The sequence below is a fragment of the Zophobas morio genome, unplaced genomic scaffold (genome assembly GCF_036711695.1).
Source record: "Zophobas morio isolate AGI-343-1 ecotype UQ-CSIRO unplaced genomic scaffold, CSIRO_AGI_Zmor_V1 ptg000021l, whole genome shotgun sequence".
In the NCBI taxonomy this organism is placed as follows: domain Eukaryota; kingdom Metazoa; phylum Arthropoda; class Insecta; order Coleoptera; family Tenebrionidae; genus Zophobas; species Zophobas morio.
Genome location: NW_026972126.1, coordinates 10,779,287 through 10,802,502, shown reverse-complemented (window position 1 = coordinate 10,802,502; position 23,216 = coordinate 10,779,287). Strand labels below are relative to the sequence as shown.

Below are 23,216 nucleotides of genomic sequence, written 5' to 3'. Positions count from 1 at the left end.
CATAGTGCTCAATCTTTTTTTTTCAAAGCAAAACACAAGCAAACATTTTTAAGAAAAGACAAATAATCTATCGACACAAATATTCTAAGAAGCTCTATAGTCAAACTAAGGAAAAACTTTTTTTCGATAATTATTTGAAAACTGTTCGTGTTTGTGACGTTTTATTTATTACACCACAGTAAAAACAATCAACCGCACATGCCAAATTCGTTTAATTCGGTGAGTATGCATAAAAAATCTATTCTTTTCCAACTAGACTACGCGCACAGAGACACACAATACAAATATACATTTTTTTGCCGTTGATTTAAAAGTGGAAACAACTCATGCACGTGCAACATAAGCATTTCGATTTATATATGCCAGTCCGATGCGTTCTGTTCATTCGGTGCATTCGGTTCGCTCGTGTGCGCGTCAGTAGCCAATTTGACGAAACTGTTGCTCATAAAACATTTAAACAAATATTTTGTCGACACACTGTGGTACTTTTTCGATTTAAAGACTCACCGATTTGATACAAAAGGTCAGATCAACCTCGTAGAACAAATTAGAAACTTCGTTTTTCTCAAGCAGAATTAGTTTGTTGAGTAGTTATTTTGTTTTTTGAACCAAATTTTCTTTCATTTTTAATAATTTGAGATTGACTCGGTTAAATTAATATTATAGTTCATTTTTTACAGGCACGAAAAAATTCACTCAACCCAAAATAAACAATTCACAGTTAATTTTTATGGGTGTTAAACGATTTTGAATGCGTTTATGTTTTGCAAACAAAAAAATAAACGTGAAGATTGACGTTTTCCAAAATGTTGTTTTCGTAAGATGTCACATGTTAACCTAAAATTTTTTGTTTCATTTGTTTTAACATGGAATCTTTCATTACAAATTTTATTGCAACTGAAAATACAGGGTTAGTATTAAGTCCCGGAACGATTGAATAACTTTGTCAAGCTTTTTTTGGAAATTTGGTGTGGATTTATAGTTAAACATGGCAACTTGATTACAATATTTTTTCTTTTTTATCGCTTTCGGTGTGACAGACAAGGCCGCCTTTTTTTAAATGCAACACCCCGATTTTTTTGACATTTTCTGGTGCAGAATAAAAACCTGATGTCAGAAATGTTGATCATGTTTATTTCTACTGATATAAAAAAAAAAACAAAAAATACTAATAAATAATGCTGTGTTCTCCGTTTACAATTTGGCAGCTCAATAAATTATGTTATTTTTTGTATTAGTAGAAACAAACATGTTAACAATTTCTGAAAGTAGTTTTTTATTCTGTTTCAGTAAATATCAAAAAAATCTGGGTGCTCCATTAAAAAGAAAAGTTGGCGGCTTTGTGTGTCAAACTGAGAGCGATAAAAAAAGTAAAAATGTTATAATCAAGTCGTCATGTTTAACTATATATCCAAAGCAAATTTCAGAAAAAAAGCTTTTCGAATAATAAAGTTATTCGACCGTTCCGCGACTTTATACCAGGCTGTATAATCAACGCCACCCTTAATTAGTATATTATGTTGCATAATTTTGTCCACGCCCTTAAAAAATGAAGTATAGGAAGAGTTTAACTTTCGTAGTGTCACTGAATACTCAGTGACATTCAATTGATCATTTGTTGTTATAGGCATTTTTTTTTAATTAAATATTTTACACTAACAGTCTAATATAAATATAAAAAAAAGATAAGGAAAAAATAAAAACAAATAAGAAAAATATAGCAAAATGTGATTTTTTTTCTTGGAAAATGTATCTGCCAGATATTTTAAGCAATTTTTTACTACCAAATCACACATAGCGTACTTTGTGAAGCTATTAAGAAACTACGTTTATCAAAAAAATATTGATATAAATTATCTGGGGAGTTTATTTAAAAGAAAGTGAAGCTTATAATTTGTTTTGTACAACGGGTTTGTCTTTTTCCATTATCTCTATTGGTAGAAAGATTATGAACGCCGAATTTTATCTTTTGTGTTCTCCAACACATAATCCATTTATTTGTAACACTTCAATTTAAATTAAATTTGGTAATTTACATCCATAAATACATAGAAAAAATTCATTATGTACTTCAACCGTAGGATCTACTATTAATTGCAGACTTGGTATGGCAAAGACATCAACATGCTGGCAATAGATGGCGCTTCATTCATACCTCACTCATCGAAATATGCTAAGTATCTCGTCGATTTATAAAAAAACATAATAAAAAAAAAAAACACCCACTAACATTACTCTCTCACTCGCTCGTTCTCTCTCTATTAGTACGCATTTCCGCTCGCCGATTTTTCTGTCGGTGATAATCGCACGTGTGCACGACAGACTGACAATTCTTGATTCTGTAACATCTGTCACAGATCTTACAGCAAAACTCTTCGGTTTGTGCTTGATGATCTTTGACATGCCTCCTGATCTTGTTCCGGAGGACTTTCCCACACATCTTACACACCTCTGCGTAGTGTCGGGTGTCGTGCCCCCCACCTAGACTAGAAAAAACAACAAAGACTTTCCGTCGACTCAAAAAATAAAATCTCAAACCTTCAACAACTCAACAAAGCAAACCCAGTCGACGAAAAATCGTCGTTTCCTCTAGTTTCGGTCGGCCGGGCTCTAGCAGTCGCTCTCGATTTTGATTTCGGCTCCTTCCCTGTGATACTGACTCCGGTGACTGATCAGCGAGTTCCGTGATCTGTACGATCTTCCGCATACGTCGCATTGTAGGTTTTGTGGCGTGTAATAGTGCGTGTCAGATAGATGACGTTGTAGGGACCAAAACCGTGAGAAGGTTTTATTGCATATGTCGCAAAACGCCGTCCTGCCCGGTCTTGCGCCCCCCGACGACTCTGCAACATCGGAGGGGGGCTCAGACCAGGCCTATGTACGTAACACAGAGTGACAACAAGAATTTCGAAAACGAGGGGCGACGCAGGGGCGCCCCCTGCCTCGCTCCTCGCAACTACTACAACATCGCTGCGGTCATTGCGTGTCAAATCGTGTACAACAAAGAAATCTAGCTTGATATTTCTGTTCGTCTATAAGCTCTGGCTTTCCGCTCGTTTTAGTTGGCTTCCCCAAATTAATAGAACTCAAAAGTAAATCGCAATGAAAAGATAACAACACAAATCAGACCAGGGACAAATTAACAAAAATCAAATAAACCGAATCAAATCAAAAACACACATGTTAAGACATTCCAAACATAAACATTAGTACAGACAAAGAGAACTGCCAAAAGAAAAAAACACAACAAACACGACGAACACAAACGATTTCGGAAGCTCTCTTCATCGGGTTTTGCTTGTGAAAAGAAAAACACTGAAGGCCCATAGCGTTACTTTTTCCAAACAAAACCAAAACGTGTGCTGGACGATTCGTAATTTTACACTTACTAGCAAAAAACGACACTATTACGAATCGCCCGAATGAAGCTACTTCAACGGCGTTGAAGGAACCTCATTGTTGTTTATTGAATTATCTCTTTCAAAAAAGAAAGAAGAAAAAATCAAAAACAACTGGACTTAACAGAATAGAGGTGGAACAACGAATCTTACCTTGTGAAGTGCCTGCTAGACTGTCGGCGTTCGCCTGTAGAGATTGATTTAAACCTGGAAAGAACAACACTTGAGTTTAAACGCAGTTAACTAAACAGTCAACTGCCTGGCTCTTTTGACATTCTAGTCATGTTAAATTGTTAGTCTTTAGAGTTAGTTGAGCAGTTCACTGTTATGGAGAACAGATATACCGTGCCATTGAAAATAAAACGAATTAGAGTTGGCCTCTCTTCTACTATTACTCTCTCACAGCCAACTCCAATTCGTTGTATTTTCGACCGTACGGTACATATTATGACAATAAAGAAAAAGAAGGTTTCAAGTTATAAGAAGAAAAAATAAGACGTGTGTCATGCTTTTATCACAGTATCCAACACCTCATTAAGACGTTCAGGTACCCCTGATTTACATATCGTATAACAGATCGTACTATCTTTAACTACAGATTTTAATTTGATCGATTTCTAAGTACATACGTGAATGGAACTATACAAGTCTTTATTTATCAGGTAGTAAAAAAAGGCAAACGGCTGAATTCTATAACAGGATGAATAAGTTTGTATTTTGGTATAGTAGAGACGCGATGGAATGGGATTTCCATTTTTAGATTTACAATGGGTGAACGCCTACGCGGATTATGAGGTTTAAATACGACTTTAACCCTGTTTTGATGGTCTATAGTTGTATCTTCCGCGAATTAAATACAACCAGCACAACAAGGTTGTAAATCTTCTTTAAACATCATAATCCGGTAGTGTTAACCCACTACAAGTCTGAAAGTCAAAATCAGATTCTTCGCTGTTTTAATGAAAGTTCTAAACCAGTTTGCGAAATGTACAAATTTTATAAGTACGTTTGTCGGCTAAAAAAAACCCAAACCCCTACTTACTGCACTAATTTACAAAAACTTATAATCTCGAGTACTATTTGTCGAGTTTTTTGATAAATCCGAACAAATAAAGTGCTACAATATGTTTATGAGAGCTTGACACATTCAACTTTATTATTATTATTATTTTTAATATAAAAGTGAAGTCAACAATTGATTGTCTGATAAGTTTGCCTACATACTTATACAAATATCTTGCTCATTGTAAACTACGAAAAATACTATCTTGTGTTACACTTTTTCTTATCTTTTAAATTAAAATTGAAAAACGTCTCGATTGGACGAATTTTTAGTAATTTTTTAAAAAATTTTGTCTTAAAATCAAACGACAAATTTCATGAACATACTGTTGATCAGAAAACTATAGGGTAGCGACCTTTTAGTTATAACAACGGTGTAGTTAGGGAAACAAAACATACAGTGTGTTTCACTTTTCCCAACCGCCGCATTTTCCTTCTATCAAAAAATTATTATTATTATTATTAATAAAAGATGAAAAAAAATGTTTTAAAACTGGGACCGCACACCCGGTTTGTAATAAAGAATAAATTAAGAAAAAAAAACTTAAAAATACCGAGTTTGGATGCAAAAACGTAATCTTTTATCTTTTACTTTTTTCTAATGAAATATTAATTGCATTCTTATCGTGTCACGAAATATTTGCAAGGTCAAATTGCAGAAAGGTCGAATAACTTAAAATTTTAAAGTTACGTATGAAATTTAGTATTTTTAGATAATTTTTTGCAATTATTAAAAAAAGCGTTCATTGCATGTGCGTGGAATAAAGTATAGTTCATTCCTCCTGTGGATAAAGGGCACCTTAGTGTGTTACTAAGTGGTACATTGCACAATTTAAACAATTTATAAACACATCGGAAAGAAAGTTTTTGAGAGTTAAATAACATAATTTAATTATAATTTAAACAATTTAAAATAAACTTTCAACTACAATTCACGCTTCTATTTCCTGTATAGTAGAATTCCTTAAATTTTGGCAACACACTGCATTTTCGCCCCTAAAATGCTAAAAGTGCGGGCATTCTTTACCTAGTACTTCCTAAGGTACAAGTGATTTTGGCAAATAACATCCTCTAAGAAAATAAAGGGCGGGTGGGTGGGGCTAGTACTTGTAAAGATACGACTGATTGTGGTAAATGATATACCCTTTAAGCAAATAGAGGGCGGATGGGCGGGGCTTGTATTTGCTAAGACAAGACTAACTTGGCAAATAATATACCCTTTAAGAAAATAGAGGACGGGTTGGCGGCGGGGCTTGTACTTGCTCAGATACGACTGATTTTGGCAAATGATATACCATTTAAGAAAATAAGGCGGGTGGGCGGGGCTTGTATTTGCTAAGATAAGATTAATTTGGCAAATGACATATCCTCTAAGGAAACAGAGGGCGGGTGGGCGGGGCTAGTACTTGGTAAGATAAGACTGATTTTGGCAAATAATATACCCTCTAAGAAAATAGAGGACGGGTGGGCGGAGCTAGTGCTAAGATAAGACTGATTTTAGTGAATGACATATCCTCAAAGTGTGTCGGATGACGACAGAAACAGAAGCATTTCAGATGTCGTAATTGGTAGTTTTACAACATGTTGCCAAAATAAAAAAATCGAGTGAACCAGCAAACTAGCGATTTAAGGTGATTCTCGAGTTATTCAGAATAAAACAGAACAAAAAAAAGAGCTTTAGATATTTTTAACATGATCGATTCACACAAGCTAACAAACAAATCCTTCGAATAAAAATAAATAATAATAAGTGAAAGACACTAATACAAAGTTGTTTTGATTGATTCCCCCTCACTACGGCTTTGCCTAACTCTGCTAATAAAATTTACAGACTTTAGGTCTATGGGCTTGGTGGTCGTCAAATGCCGAACAGAGCCGGATATTTCTACCCTGCAATGCACTTCACTGAGATGAATTAAGAATTAACTTGTTCGTTTTTATATACAGCTACATTTATAAATATATCACATAGTAACAAAGGTTTTGTGATGGATTTGGTTCCATTCTCAATCCAAATGACACCAATAAGGTGCAAAATTTCATTAGTATTCAAGAGTGGTGTGTGAAGAATACAGGGTGACTGCGAAATAAGTGCAAATATTTTAACCACGGCATCCCCCACCCTAGTAGAGCCGAAATATAGAAAAAACAAATTAAAAATCGAATGGGGCAAAACCCCCATGAACCAGCCTCGATACGAAGGCACTGAGCCACCTTGTAAACAGAGTTGGAAAAACGTTCGAATAAAAACGACCTAAACACTTTCAGTTTCAATTAAAAGTAAAACCGACTTTTTGCTGCTTATCATTCGTTCATTCATTTACTCATTCATCGCTAAAGGTCAGTGTGAAAGTTTTTTGGTAGTTTTGATTCTGACGGATGTTTGGTCCTTGTCACAACGATTTTACATTGTTTATTGGAACAGAAATAAGAGCAACTTAGAATGCTACTACCTTTTTACAAGAAATGTTGAAAATGTTGTCCTTGACTAGCAATACAGGCCTCAGAGCGTCGCAAGAGGTTTGTTGATAGGTAAAAAAACACCGGAGTAGCGGCTGCCACTTTCACTTGTTGAAGTTCTTCGATAATTTCTGGACACTGTTGATTTCCACAAACGAACTGTTTCATCCAACTGATACACATTTATCGAAAACCGTCTCTTGAAATCGTACTTGTTGACGACTACGTGGAGTTCCATCGGACAAAAAGTGAGTTACACAACGTGGACACAGCAGGCTCCAAACCCTGTACTTTGTCAACATGGTATGGATGTGGCCGTATTCTTTTAATGTAGGATGCACTACAAGCTGCGAAAATCCAAATTCTCCTTTCTGCCCCATCACGGCCACGATCGTGAGTTTGAAGTTGAAAGTACCATGATCTCGGAGTTGCTGTACCATTAATGCAAATGTTCACGCACACCAATTACCATTTCGACACAATCTGCATGGGAAAACTCCACCATAAACCGATTTCACCGACCGCTCGATGCTAACTGGCCCTTTTCGTGTTTTTCACGTTGCGATTAAAAAAGTGCCTGATAAAGTAACTTTTTTGGTTATTAATTCGACTCGCTCTGTTCCATTCATTGTAGTAAGTATGTAGGTCACAAAACAGTCCAGCGGCGCGTACAACAATTTACATTTAATTTCAAATAATTTTTTCTAGACACTGCTACTACTTAGGACCGTGAATTTTACCCAGTGACATAATCATATTGTGAGCTATTCCCCATTTTTTTTTTTGCATGTATTTCGCAGTCACCTTGTATTTTATAGACAACAATTTAGGACGGTGGTCCTATCATTTCACGGTACTGATACCATACAATTTTTGCCATATTTTATATTTTCAAGTCGAAATTCTTTGAGAGATATATTCATCAACAGTACTTTTCTTTAAATTTTTGTTTTTAGCGACTATATCTATTTGATGACAAATTCTTTACAACCTCTTCATAAATCCAAGCATTGAATAAGTCTTGTAACTCCGTAAAAACTAGGTGATAATTACAAGTAATGGCATAAACGTCTGACAACGCAAGGCTACCGAACGATCTAGAAAGCAAATCAAAAGAAAACAAATAAAAGAGACACAACTTCTGAGCAAAAAGGAGGAACATGAGAGTAGTTCAAAATATATGAGGAAATAAAAAAGAAACTAAATAAGTTGACAGAAAATAATAAACGACGTGAAGAAACGTGTATCAGTAATAGATGAAAAAGACCAAAAAGATAGAGACATACTAGAGAAAATGAAGTGTTGGACGACGAAAAAGGATAAAGTTATACTACAACGTCAAACTGGTATCATGAAGGTAAACCACAAAATAACTTCCGTTGGGCGGTTTTAAAAAAGCGACCAAATTAGAATGTCAGTTGCCTAGAAGAATTATAGTTTCGTTCACAGGATTAAGCTGTTTATTGAATTATAGTCACAAGTCTATTTAATTTTTCGATCTATTTGTTCTTTAACTAAACAATTTTATACTCGTCAAAATAATAGCATATGACTGAAAAAAAAAACACGTCTAGTAGGCTTTTAAATTTATTTTTAAAATAATGGTGTAAGCGTTGCAGTTATTTGACCCTTATTTGACAGTTATTTGACTTAACTGTCAAACTGAATAACAGACGCGTTGGTGTTGCCAATAACATTATTTTAAAATTAAATCACAGTGCTTACTAGAAGCACACCAATCATAGGTAAACTCAGTGCCCAAAAAAAAAAACCTATTACATAGAAATAAAATGCTCTGCCTACGAAGAAGTTTTTTAATGCTTTATTAAACTGATTTTGAGTGGATTTTTTTACCTAATTTGGCAGATTAAAAAAATTTCGATCGTAGTAATTTTCAATAATTCGATCAATATAATTAGTAACTTTTTTCAAGTTTGAAGACCCTAGTGGATGACATGAATGTTCCCAGGTTAACATATCATATGAAAAGGTGGCTAGGAGAAGAGAACAATACGCAGTTAATAAAGTTTACCACGAAAGGGTAGAATTACGATCAATTTTAGTTTGTTTGTACAAAATAGTGCGAAAGTTTTTAATTGTGCAATCAATATCTAATTGATCCTTTAGTTTGGACATCCTGGTAGTCGTCCACACAATTATTGTAGCATTATTGTAGTATTGCAGCATATAAGATGTAATTATTTAAAAAAATTGTGTTAATTCTTTAAATGGGATTTTTCAAACTTAATACTTCAACCAAGTCTCCAGATAAATTTAAACAAGTTTATAACAGCCAACTAACTTTAGTAGTAATACAGCTTTTTTGTATAGTTTTAATTATGTCAAAATTATGTGTTAAAAGTATTAGCCACATTGTTGGATATCTAGAAACTGTGCAGATTCCCCTAAGCGACGGGAGAGTTTATTTAGTATAATAGAACGCAACAGGTGGACTTAAAAAAACTGCTCCTACTATATTTATTATTATTAAAATATCCCACAGGATGAGCCCCAATTACGGAATATTTGGGGAACGGTGGGAAACTTGATTAATAATTTATTTGACTAAATTCCATTAAAATTCAAAGAAGTAATTGTGTGTAGTGATGAAGTAAAAAATCCATCAACCGTTGGGCATTATTCGAGTTTATACAGGGTTAGTCACGAGAGAATTACTTCTGAAAATTATTTTTACGCAACCCAAAATACGAATACCATGTACCATTTGATACTAACTGAATTTAAAATGAAATGCTTGATTCATGATTGCTTTGAGTTTGACAATCTCATTTTGACAATTGTGGAAAAGGAGGTTACGCGAGTCTCCATGGTGGTACCGCAGCCAGTCGGAAATCTCCTCCGGCGCCGCTAATAAATTTGTCAGTGTGCCTCTTGATCTTTTGCAACCGATTAATCACGAGAAAATTATTTCTAAAAATTCCTTTTACGGCATTTTATTCAAAGGTTACAACACAATCTCAAACAAGTAAGTAAATAATTTAACTACTAATCTGTTGAAAATGTTGGGCATTTTGGGAGATGCTACGGGTTTTTTGTAAATGGATGGCCGAAGAAGTCCAGAGGTTGCAGATTTGCACTTCGAAGAGGCTCTAGGTGACGCAGAGATGGCGAATTAACACATGCACATTAGCGGGGGACAACATTGGTAGAGCACTTACGGCTTCAGTATAGCCCAGATTGATCTGACTGTATGTCGTCGATCCAATGGGGCTCTAGAGGCGAGTCAACGATGAAAAAAAATGTTAAAAATTAATTAACGTCAAAGTGACACTGCCAAAGTCAAAGCAATCATGGATTAGGCATTTCATTTTAAATTTAGATAATATCAAGTGGTACAGGGTATTAGTATTTTGGGTTGCGTAAAAATAATTTTCAGAAGTAATTCTCTCGTGACTAACCCTGTATACATTAAACACAAGTGAAATTTTCTAGTGGTAGTTGCTGAAACTGACAGATGTTATGGTGTCGAAACCACAAGATTTTATAATAAATACAATATGCGCCCTCTTACGGCTGCTGAACAAACTAATTACAGAAAATGGTCACAACAGATCAGACTGAGGAACGCTTATAGGTGGAAATCAAATAACACACATCCATAGAGCATAGAGCATATGTAAAAGATAACTTATGATCAAAAATAACACCAAAGTCAGAAATGGCCTCAAATCTTTATTTAAATGATAGTGGAAACAAGTTGAGATTCTTCATTAAGCTAAACGTCATTATCCCAGATTTATCCTTGTTAATAATAACGTTGCTTTGAAGATACCAGGTAAAAACTAAATCAAGATTATTTTGCACCCGAATGTCATTTCTTTCAAGATCTTTGCAAAAATTTGTGTCAACTGCATACACATGCAAAATCATTAACAAAATTTGAACAAGAAGGGGCCTAAAATGTTACGCTGCGGTACCCCAGAACCAACATAAAACTCTTTGGAATTGTATTCAACACAACGAACAAACTATTTTCTTCGGGGTAAATACAAATTGATGGTTTTATGCCGTAGAAGACTGGTAACTGTCGGATTGCCATGCACAAAGCCATGCGAAGGGTCATAAATTATAAATTCAAACATTTTTTGAAATTATCGATAAGATGTAGGTTTGTTATTTTCAATGCAAGTATAGTCATGTTTAAAGATGGCTATAATTTTATTTAATATGTTCTTGTCCCTCAGACATATATCAGTACATTTGCAAAAAAGGAATCCCTTTTTTTCACTTTATTTATTATAGCCTTGAGAATATAATCAGCCATTTGTATATTGCTAATTTTTGTAGCATAGAGGTCTCAAGTACCGCTTTTAAAAATCCAACCCATATACGCATAGAAAGAGAGAAAGAAGCAATAAATATCGAGCTATCAACATAATTTGTAATCGAGTCATCTTCCCTAAAATGTTATGTCAACAAAATTAATCTTAATTACCCATAATTGTGTAAACCTAAATAGACATTCAAAAAATTGTTCCTGGAGTAATAATCTTTACCTTAAAAACAATTCTTTTTGGAACTTCATTGTGTATTCACTTAAAAATGATATTTCCATTAGAGCAGAAAGCGTTTGTGATTGAGTCGTATTTCTGAAATGCACAGACGGTTAAGTGTGGAAATATCGATTCAAGTGGCTTGGAATGAATTCCGCGAAGAATTTCCCAACAACATTGTCGACTAGGTTCATTTTTGCAACTCAGAAAAACAATGTGAGACAAAGTTGCCAGAATCCTCGTCTCTACAAAAAAAAAGGAAGAAAATGGCAGGCCAAAAGATAAGAAAATTTCAGAATATTGGAAAACCTGGTCACTTGACTACAAATATGAGAACTTGGGAGCACCACATGTAGATGTTGAAACTCCCTTTCACCCTCAAAAAAAGATGTTTGCAATTAGTCAACAACAAGTAAGTTATTTGTAACAAGACGAGGCTACAGCGCATTGGGTTAGAACCTCAATAGCGGGAATTTTTTGAAAATCGGATTAGTCGAAATACAGATTTAAACATTTTTGTCTAATTTGGAGGAATTTAGGTTAAGAATAAGAAGAAATTGGAGACATAAAGAAAATGTATAGATGTTGAGGTATGTGAGTATGGAGTTAGATGACGAGCTCATTTATGCTTACACAAAACAGGCAATATTTTCAACATTTACTATCATTATATTTTATTTATAAAAAAATATTGTACCAATTTTGCTTTTATACGTCATTTTTTGACATTCATCAGTGCGGTTTAATCACCGACACGCTAAATCCTTTCCAAGGACGACTCGATTACAAATACCGTCGATCCCGATATGAACCCAAACCGGTCCCTCTGGCGACCTCTCCAGACACTAACCTCCAAGTCCCGTCGGGTCGGCCGCCAAGGCGGCCATGCTAAAATTGAAACTCCCCGCCGCCGTCGCGAACAGTTTGCTCTCCGACGGCGTCAGATACGGCCCAATCGGACTGTCGTGGTCGTCGTGGTCCCCGGCCGAACTACCGGAATGCGGCCCTTGAGGTAGATTATTAGGCCCGTTGTCGTTGGGGGCCTCGCCCGAATCGTTGCTGTTCTCGTCCTGGTTCGTGGGGCAGAGCAGCTCCATCGGCTCGGTCTTGACGGCGTCCTCGGCCAGGCGCGAGTTGAGCGTCGGCGACGGCGAGCACGGCGAGTTCTCCCTGTCCGTGCTGGTGATGCCGTTGTTGCCCTCGTTCTGGCCCTGGTTCTGCAGCGGGTCCGCCTTGTGCGTCGCCGTCGTCGCGTTCAGGTTCAGGTTGAGGGCGTTGTTCTTCATGGCGCTCGGCGAGAAGTCCGCCGGCTGGGTCTGGGGTGGCTGCGTGTGCGACAGGTTCAGTTCGTTATTGTTGTTGTTGCCGATGATGCTGTGCTCGGACCTGGGCCGCTTGTGCTCGCTCTCCGGGTCGGAGGATATCCGCCGCTCGCGCCGGTGCTGCATCGCCGCCCGCCGCAGCAGCTGGTTGACGGTGGCGCCGTGCGGCGGCGACGACGGCGACGTGAACAGGGCGTCCTCGACTAACTTCTCGGTGAAGCTGGGGTGGTGGTTCGCCGTTGGCGTCGACTGCTGGGACCGCACGAGGCTTTGTACTTGTGCCAACTGAAAAAGACAAACGCATCAGTTTCATTCCTCTATATTAATCACAAACTGATGAAGTATTAACAGGATTGATTTGATAAACGTCTGATTTCATGATTTCAGGCAATTTTACAGCTTGAGAAGTACGAAAATGTCAGTGTCCACACTTTTAACCTAGGAACACAGATTATGGTGAAAACTATAGAACTGCTTCAATTTTTTTATATTTATCCCCTTTATTAGAAACTTAGGGCGTTATCCCAAAAATGATAAAAAAGAATGTTCATCGAAAAATATAACCCAAGATCCAACGCCGTTTGTGATTGATAATATATATAGTGGTTCTAGTTTGTATTTTATTCTTAACAACGGATTACAGTGCATACCAGATTCGTTTAAACATTTATTTTTTAACTAACACTCATGCAGTGATTACCAAATATTAACAAAATTTCATTTAATTCATCCAAAAAACTGATGACCTCACCTCAGAATGACTTACTCTATCTACGATTTAGTTATCCATCCTAATTTTCAACCTTATACATCATTTATTTAAACAGAACTTCCCTCGCCTTTGAATACATTTAGATAAATTCAGTTCCATCGATAAATTAGAAAATTTGATTTTACGAATTTTCTTTTTTGTTAAAAACCCCTGTAAACTAAAATTAAAATACGTGGAGTCGTTTCATTAGAAGTAAAAAAACACGTTTCAAGTTAAGTTTTTCATGATTTGATAAGTACAGTTAACAACAATACTGTATTTCCAAAATTTCCGGACAATGGGGCAACTCATTTTTTATTTAATCAGAGCAGTCCATTTTTTCTTACATAATTTCGTTTTTATTCCCCAAGTCAGTATTCCAAAAAAAAATAAAAAAATTAAACGGATTCATTAACCACAACTACATGTCAGTTTTTTGAATTGCAAAGGTGGATGTAAGTAATTCATTTTAATTACTATTCTGTCACTTGATATTCTGACGTATCAAATCATGTTGAGGTTTGCCTTGTCAACAGTGTTTTCAAGAACGCAAAAGAAAAGATATTTACGTACAAGCTCACTCATTGCTCAATCGCAACTTACAGTGATTAACACAAACTGTTGGCGAGGAAATAATTCTTGTCTGTGGAGTTTTAAAATTCAAATGTCAACTCTGATGAGAATTAGCAGATTGACAACCTAAGAGGGGTGAAATTACTGGTATTCCGTTACCAAGGTTATTTTTTTCCTGTTTTTTTCATTGCCCGTCGACACCATATTTCTAAAATATTTAAAATTTTACAACGATCAGTCCAGTTGTTTCGGAGATATCTGTCTAATAAAATCGTCAACAGACGACGACACACTCGAGAATTTAGCCGTTTACCGGGAAAAAAAGTTGTAGTTTTAAACTCTTTTGAATGCATGGTACACAACATATAGCCAAAGCAAAAGCGTGACACGGTTAATTATCTTTATTATCTGATTGGTGTTGCTATGTGGCTATTCCCAAGCCAATCAATATTGTTTATAAATAAAGGAAATCGTTAACTGTTTGTTTACATACATTTTATTTTACAAAGGAATAAACAAGTTTACAGCGAATTTGATTTTGACGTTTTGATTAATGCCACCTATATTACGGACATCAAAATAATTTCAAGTTTTTCAAAGTAGCCGTGAATCGTATAACAACAGTCAGGGTTGGCCTGATTTAAATCATTCTTGTTTTTACATTGTTTTTTTCACGAACACTGACTTTGGATAAAATATTTCCAACAAAAGCGCACAATAAAATGCTAATTTCCTTTGGACTTTTTGCTTCTCGAGGGCAAGTTTTTGTTTTGTAGAAGTTTCATGTCTCCCAGAGTATGAAAAATAGGTCTTCCATTTCTGCCCCTCGTTTCTCATCTGTGTGGATTTTATAGGACAGTTTTATTTGTATTTTAACAGTTTCGTGTGTATAGTGAAATAAAAACCAAATTTGTTGGATCATCCCCAACAACAATTTGATAACGTCACTTAAATACTTTGCAATACTTTGGCATAGTAAGTGCTACTTAAATTACTTATGGTTTATGAATCCGCCTATATTTCTTTTCCGTGGGAGTTATCATAGAAAAATCAAATTTGGTCCTTTTTGGAAGGTGTATTTTGTTAGATTGTACTTTGGGGGCGAATTTTAAAGATCTAATTCCAAATAATTGAAACACAAAAAAAACATCGAAAAAACAAAAAATTATAAAAAAAAAACTGAATTTTGATTTTTCCAGCCCTGACGAAATTCTATTTTTTTTTTCTATTAAATAATAATAATAGCGTTTTATAAGTCATACAATACGTAGAATATACACTGCGTGTTTCCGTTTGTCCCTTGGAAATTTATTGACAGATAAACTACCGAACCGGTTTACACCAATTTTTGAATAATTTATTATTGGATTAATTTTATATATTACTCAATTAAATACTTTTGACTGACAACACATTCTAGTGAGACAACAATAATATAAGCTAAAATAAGCAAATAGTAATTAATCTTACGATTTAATTTTTGATATTTAATAAAAAAGTCTTATTGGTTAAAAAAGAAAAAAAAATGCACTGATAAGCCGCAAATTTAGAATTTCATGTAGTTTGAATAGGATTTGTTTCTTGGATTTTTCTGGTTTTTAGTTTTTTTTATTTTTTTGGTTTTTTTGTATCTTTTGGGTTTTTGGAAGTTTCTGGAACACAACCAGCAATACACTAATTAATAGTTGATTTCCAGCCAATTGCGTTTTCTGTTCACGTTATTATGACAACTATTCTTAATGCCCTAGGGCAGTGGTTCGCAAACTGGGTGCCGCGGCACACTAGGGTGCCGCGGATCCCCCAAGAGGGTGCCGCGAAAATTTTATAATGATGTTTGTAAATATAAGCACAGAACCAACTTTAAAAAATAATAATTGATGATCTGATTTTATTAATGTGGTACAACTGTTCAGTAATGGAAAATGTGTTCTGAACATGTTAATTTTCTTCATACTGAAGTAAGATGGCTATCTAAAGGCCGTGTTTTTTCCCGATTTTGGGAATTAAGAAAACAGATATAAACGTTTTTTGAATCAGAAAATATTGAACAATTTTTTGACCTATTAAACTAATATTTTTGAACACTTAAATAAAATATGTACATTCAAGTATGCAAGGTAGAAATGAAAATATTTTAACCTGCAGTGAAAAAATTTTGGCATTAAAAGACAAGCTTAAATTATGAAAAACAAATATTTATAAAACAATCTTAACATCAATTACATATTATACAAACATGTGGTAAAGTGTTTTTGATAATAAATTAGTTACAATTAAAACTGTTCTTGGTGGGGTGCCGCCAAATTTTGTTTAAAATTTTAGGGTGTCATCAATAATAAAAGTTTGCGAACCACTGCCCTAGGGTATTACTTGGCCAATAACGAACTTTAAATCCATGCCATTATAGACCAATAAATAACAACTAATAACGACAAGACAAAATAAATTTACGTAATACTTTATTAGATTGAACAGATCACAGACTTGACTACTGGAAATGGTGCTGAGCAAGGTTGGAAAAAAATCGAATTGTTTAAAAATAAAAAATCGATGTTTTTAATAGTTTTTCAATTATTTCGAATTATAACTCTAAAAGTAGCAACAAAAATCAAAAGTTTGTAGTACGTTAATTCTGTTTGCGACATATTTTGAGTTATTTTAATTTTCATCTTTCACGTATTCACACACATTGACAAGTATGCGACTTCGTGGTATGTTTGGATCATGTTTCTTAATGTTTTTTTTTTCGCTTCTTCGAAAAATGAGAAAATTTTATTTTGCGATTTTTATTTTTTCAAGTCCGATAAATTAAATAAAACGAGGCAAATTCATAAACCACAAGTTTGAATTGTTATTTTATAAAATTTAAATAGCATATTCTACGCAAAATTTTTAGGTGATGTCATCAAAATGTTGGTGGGGACAACCAGGCAAATCCACACGATATTCTTAAAACACAAATAAAACTTGATAATCAGTCCCAATCCCGCGGTAGCTGGATGTACATGGTCAAAAAACTAACCTTTCTCTCATAGTATGTAAGAATGTAATAATTGGTGTGTTTCATGTAAATGCAGCCATTTTTAATTTGTGATCTAAAGCAATGTCAAAGTTTATGAATAATAAAAAGTTATTGCTTTAGATTAACTTCAAATTAAATGAGTCATAATTTTGTTATAAAATAATTTTTATCATATGTCACATTGATAGAGAAAATTTTATTTTTCGGTACATCTAGTTTAGGTTTAGCGGAAACCAACGACAAAAAACTACAAACACGAAATTGTATTTTTTTCAATAAGTAACAAAAAATGCATTAGAGTTGGCGTTGCCTATCAAGCTTAGGGTGGTACCACTGCCCCCAGTCGTAAATCCACGACAACATAACCTAACTAATCACTTTTAATCTGGATGTTGACATGATATGATGCGATAGGTCTTTCTAAATTCCGTTTGTTTTTACATTCTAATATATTCCAATAACAAAGTAAACTCAACTCTGACTCAAAAATATCGGTTGAAATTTAGTATAATCATTCATTTCACGTGTATCGAATGGAATTCCTGTACTAGACAGAATCTTATTGTACGTTTGACTATCACATCCTGGAACTTGCGAATTAAACGTTTGGATGTTTCATAAATGTGTTGAACGTCTGGCGAAGGACACTTGTAAGGAACTCTATTTTTAATTTTTCCGAAGTCGGCGTGGCGTAATAGTTCTAAACACACGTAGTTTACAAACTACAACTTTACCAAAAAATCTTTAAGTTTGTTTCGCAATCTCATTTGAATAAATAGATAAATCTGTAAATTCGGAGTCAACAATCAAATAATCTGCTACTTTTTCCATTCAGAATTTTCCATTAAACAATTTTAGTTTATAGTTCATTCGAACAGGACACTTGTTTGTTGCAAAATGTCTTCTAAACTAATTTTTGGATCGGATCGGCCGCGAAACCACTCACTGATTGTATTTATAACAAACTATGTTGATTTTTCAAGTTTTTTTGTCCCGTTTTTTTCCTGAAATTAAAATCATTTCCATTGTTTCATTCAATTAAAATCATTTGCGAAGTTATCACTCAGAACTCATTTGTTGTTAAGGATGCATGAAATAGTTTTGTAGTCGTGCAGATTGTAACGCAACTTGTCAGATTCAAACAAATATAAGAAGTCAGTTATTGATGAAAACACCCTGTATATTGCATTAAATCCAACTATTGCGATATGCCAAGGATACCACTGGCTACCAAATTAAAAAAAAAATAATAATTTCGCCGGAGACAACTTTCCTGATAAAAATAAAAACAATACTAAAATGGCGAGATTAGGAAACTTAAATCAAGTCCACTATGTACTTTGCATTTTTTTATGTTTATGTATTTTGTAACAGACCAACCTGTAATTACACGATGAAATATGTTACGATTCCAATAAACAACAATTGTTTCCACGCCCCCCTAGAGACTTTATTGTTTGCAAGTGTGCACATTTGTATCGTTTCCGCAAAACCGAAATTTTGTAGCTAACATAGGGCAAGCTTTTTCTAGTATGAAACATTTTATCCTGATAAACAGATTAATACACCAAAAAGTTGATACGTCGTCTCGCAAAAAAAAAACTTTGCCGAGACGCACCGGTTTCGATTCTGCTTCGTAGGCGAGGAAAGTTCAGGTCAAATCAATGCAGTTTTGCCGATATCGATATCCAGACGTAAATAACGGCTGGGTTGTGTTGGTGCGTGACGGTCTCGCGGTTCAAACAAAAAGCTCAATCTCTGATAAGCGCTGAATAGTTCTGTCTCAATGTTAAGGTCGCGACAATGAAAACTATTTACTATTTCGTTCGGCAAGGACTTGATAACACCGAGTCATTTTATAGTTCGGCGGCTTTGCGGAAGGCAACAAACCGGCACGAAACGCGGACAAGAAAAGCTCGAAAATGAGGTTTTTATCGCTATTTTTGAAGTAGGTAAAAGAAATTTTAAAAAATATTAGTGAGGCACAAACAATGCGGAACTATTTTGTATTATCAAAGATAAAGGGTCAGTTTATGGCACATGAATTAATTACATACTACTTAGAATGTTAATTTAATCTGAGGATCCGATTGGTTGGATTTGATCACGTGTTCGATTAATTGCGTGATTAAGTTAATAGAGTAATTAAGCGCTTGGTAAACCGGGCCTAAATGCGTTAACTGGAAGAAGAGGATTAAATGCTAGAATGCACACTGACATCCGTGTCAACACCAATAATAGGGTTTATAAGCAACCGTTTTCTTCGATTTTTGCAAATTTTATTGCACTTTGATTAATTCATTTATCAATCTGAACAATTTTACATCACCAACATTTATTATATTAAACACCAGAACAGTTGAAATTTAAATCGGAGCAGCTTTTTCAATTTCTATCCATCGTGTCTTGCGATTTCTTTGATCATGTGTCAGGTTAAATCCGAACGATTTCAAACGATTCCTGCCGCTGAAATTTGTCCCTGTAAAACTGATTTAACCAATTTGGGAAAGATACTTCGAAATTTTTATTAAAAATGCACGCACAATAAAACACACTAAATCCGGAAAAATCACGTCATTGTTCACGTTACTGCAACAACAGAACTAAAACGATTAATTGGAATTTAAATTATTATCACACATAATTACCGGCAAAAAGTTTCAAGGAATCTTTTTGAGTCTCTTGGAATAGCTTCAAGAGTGGAAATTTTTCGTAATCTTATCTGGTCGAGTTCGAAGAGATCGTTCGAAATATAGATCCGTTGACGATCAAACTCAGTTCCAACTATCTCCATTCAAAAGTAATCCTTAGAACCACAAAGTCAGCTCTACTTAACTTGACATCATGATTTATTGGCATTTATTTATTTAGATATCATATTAACTCGAAAGACTGCATCCAAGAAAAATTTCCGGGGTATAGTACTAAATTAATGTAGTGTACAACAAAACAATCATTGCAAATTAACAAACACAATCGTCCGATTATTCGAACTTAAATCCTAAATAAACTGAACGAATTCGTTGGCCTCCTGAGGCTTGCAATAATGCTTAGCAACGAAACAAGTTGAACTTATTTTGGTTCACGCCGGATCAAAAATGACATCAACTGCTTAGGAAAAAGTCGATACATACAAAAATAAATTACACTACAATGAAGGATTTATTATGCGGAGAGATTACTTCATTGCATTCCATTTAAAAAAAAAGCACTGACCATACATCTAACAAAATCGTTAAAATTACTCCACCAAAAAAAAAGTACATTTCGGTAATGCGTGTCTTAATAAAAAGTTATCAGCGAAAATATTAGTTTTATCGCTGAGTACGTATCAGCAACTGTAAATATAAAAATATAATTCAAATAAAAGGGGAAAATATATTTTGCTGAAGTGGATTTTAAATATAAAAAAGTTATTTACATAACATAATTACTAGTGTAGGTTAAATTTCTAATGCTAAAAAGTACCCATTAACGCCAGAATTTTCGATGACTTCTTATAATTTCCACAGATAAAATGCTAAAGCTTGACTCTTTTGAATGGTGTTAATAAAAATCTATTCAGCTCCTCTTCGAAAAACCGATGACGTCATCTCAAAAAATTATTAAATACATACTTTTTATATCTGTTCTTATTTTCGAACAAGAGCGTAGTTAAGGAAGTATTGTAATCGATTCCATCTGGCGACTCGCTACTTTTAGTTTTCTCGACGTTTCCTGATCCCTAGAACACGAAAACATAGGTCTCTCGTCGAAACTACCCAACTGATTGCCGACAAATTTTTTATGTATATTGTGAATGTCCTGTAGGTGGTGACCAAAATTTTTCGGATCATCCCCACTAAAGATGATATTACGTCATCTCCAAGTTTCACAATAGTAAATGTGATTTAAATTTTATAAAATAACATACTCCTCTAACTGTAGTTTATTAATCCGTGTTGAATTTTTAGTCTGGACATCCAGTTTTTAGTAAATAAATCAAAATTCTATAAAAACATTTCACAATTTAACTTTGAAATTACAGAACCGAATGCTCTGAAACCTTTCAAATATTTTAAGGTTATCGTAAACATGGTAAATCATTAATCACAATTTATCCGTTTACGACCCCCCTAAGAACTAATGACGTCATCTCAAAATTTTGCCAAATAAATCTTACTTAAAATGTACAAAATATGATGCTTCTATACTTGTGCTTTATCATTCCATTCATATTTTTTTGAAATGCTTATACAGGGTGACTGAAAAAAATTATGAATGAGTCAATTTATTTATTGTTTAATTTTATTTAAAATTAATAATTACTAAATCAGAAAGAAAGTATGATTGTGTTACATCAATGAATTCAGTAAAAGAAGCTCTATTCAAATATGCATTAATTATATGGTGGTGCCATTAAAAAAAACAAGTTAGGCTTGCATCTCGGAAAACAAATGAAGCAAACAAAATTTTTTTTTGACGAATAATTAGAACACAACTTCTTGTACCCCTTTACCTAATTTCAGTTGATGTGTATAACTGCTTCTTCATTTTCCATACTTTCTGGCGACCCTGTATATTTCAAGTTCTATAGTTTTTTGAGCAGCGTTTTACCATGCACACAGTACTATTAAAATACATCCAATACAGACCGAAGAAGGAAACGGGGGACCTACTTTTCCATATTCTGAGAGCCATGAAACGTCGACGAAATATAAAGTTAACCCTATCTTTCACATTCAGGCTTTAATCCGTAGGTAATGAATGACATATTTTAATCAAAAACCATATCAGTTTTTAATTTTTAGAACCTTTTGTTCAAATTTCCATTTCGTGGTATATATGTATTTGGCCTGCCTCAATTTTTTAACTTGATTGAATCTCAAGAAATTTAACCTGACCGTCAAATCCTAAAATTAATAACATTTCTCAAGCGGCTCAATTAAAAAAGCAACTCTTCCATGTTTTTTCGATTACAAACTCCTGACTCTGACAGACGATTTTCCGCAACATTAAAAATCAATATTATTTAACGACAAACAAGAAAAAACCTAGTCGGCATTCCTTTTCCATTCACGCCGACTTATGAGTTCATCTAAAATCATTTCCTGTTTAACTTCCTTCGAATTTCCACCCAATCTTAGCATTGCCTCCATTAAATCCTCCCCTACTATCTAATACAGAGCGTCTTACTAACCTGTTCACGGTCATCGCCGTGCTGCTGCGTGAGCCCACTAACCCGGAGCACCTCCGCCGTTTTGAGGAACGAAGACAGGGAACGCTGATGCACGTTGACTTCGCCGTGATAAATAAATTCGACCAAAGCGTGCAAGTCCGTCCACGCAACATCTTGCAGGACTATCACAGGGTGTTTGCAAGGAGTAGACTGTCGAAAAAAAAACACAGAAAAATTATTGAAAGTGTTGCGTCATCGTTGTTCGATTTTTCCATTCCTCAACACGATAAATAAAAAAAATGTGTAGTCGCTGTCCAAACAGATAAACCGTGATAAAGTGCATTGCGATAATTTTTATTAGAATTAGTAAGATGTTATTTATTTAAACCGTAGAAAAAACCGATTAGAGGTCAAAGATTAAGAATTCTCTAGTAGTAATAACGTTCGCGATGACTGTAATAATTATTAATTTGGTCGTTTGGGATTTTTTTCTGCGATAGAGGAAGGAATAATACGGCGTTTCGAGGTTTCGCTTAAAAACATTTGTGCTTTTTGCCGAATTCGCACATGCAATAAAATTAGATCAAATATTGACTTCTCTATTTGCTCTGACGTGACAGCAAAATTCGGCAGTTTCAACGCTTTTAATGATAAAACGGGTTCATGCAAATACAAGATTATGAATGTATGTACGTATATTGTTTCTCTTTTCAGTGAAATGAAAAAGACAACATAATTTCTAGCAGACATCTGACATAATTAAGTAGGTAACTGTTTCTAACGCACGTGAATAAATTCAGAGTCTATTGTGGTGCATTGTAGTTGTTGAAAAATCAAAAGTAAGATACGCAAGAAATTTAAATTTAAATCAAGAAAAACATTTCATATTAATATATCACAGGTATCTTCCATTGTAAGAACTTTAATTTGAAATTTCGAGATTTCATTCTGGAACA

The 23,216-nt window shown here is 34.5% G+C and overlaps 1 protein-coding gene across 11 annotated transcripts in view; it reads right to left on the bottom strand.

Moving 5' to 3' along the window:
- The window catches only part of Br (broad), a 70,643-nt gene that overhangs the window by 8,091 nt on the left and 39,336 nt on the right, over positions 1-23,216 (bottom strand). For 7 of the 11 annotated variants that reach the window (XR_010281054.1, XM_064060731.1, XM_064060733.1 and 4 more), the window contains exons 3-5: positions 22,282-22,470; positions 12,285-13,041; positions 3,552-3,620 (exon numbers count right to left, since the gene is read on the bottom strand). Coding sequence is in view for 9 of the 11 variants with exons in the window: in XM_064060731.1 (XP_063916801.1) it covers positions 3,552-3,620; positions 12,285-13,041; positions 22,282-22,470 (1,015 nt within the window). In the remaining 2 variants the exon portion in view is untranslated. The remainder of the gene's footprint in view (positions 1-3,551; positions 3,621-12,284; positions 13,042-22,281; positions 22,471-23,216) is intronic. The other 4 variants (XR_010281055.1, XM_064060734.1, XM_064060736.1 and 1 more) reach the window with 1 other exon arrangement.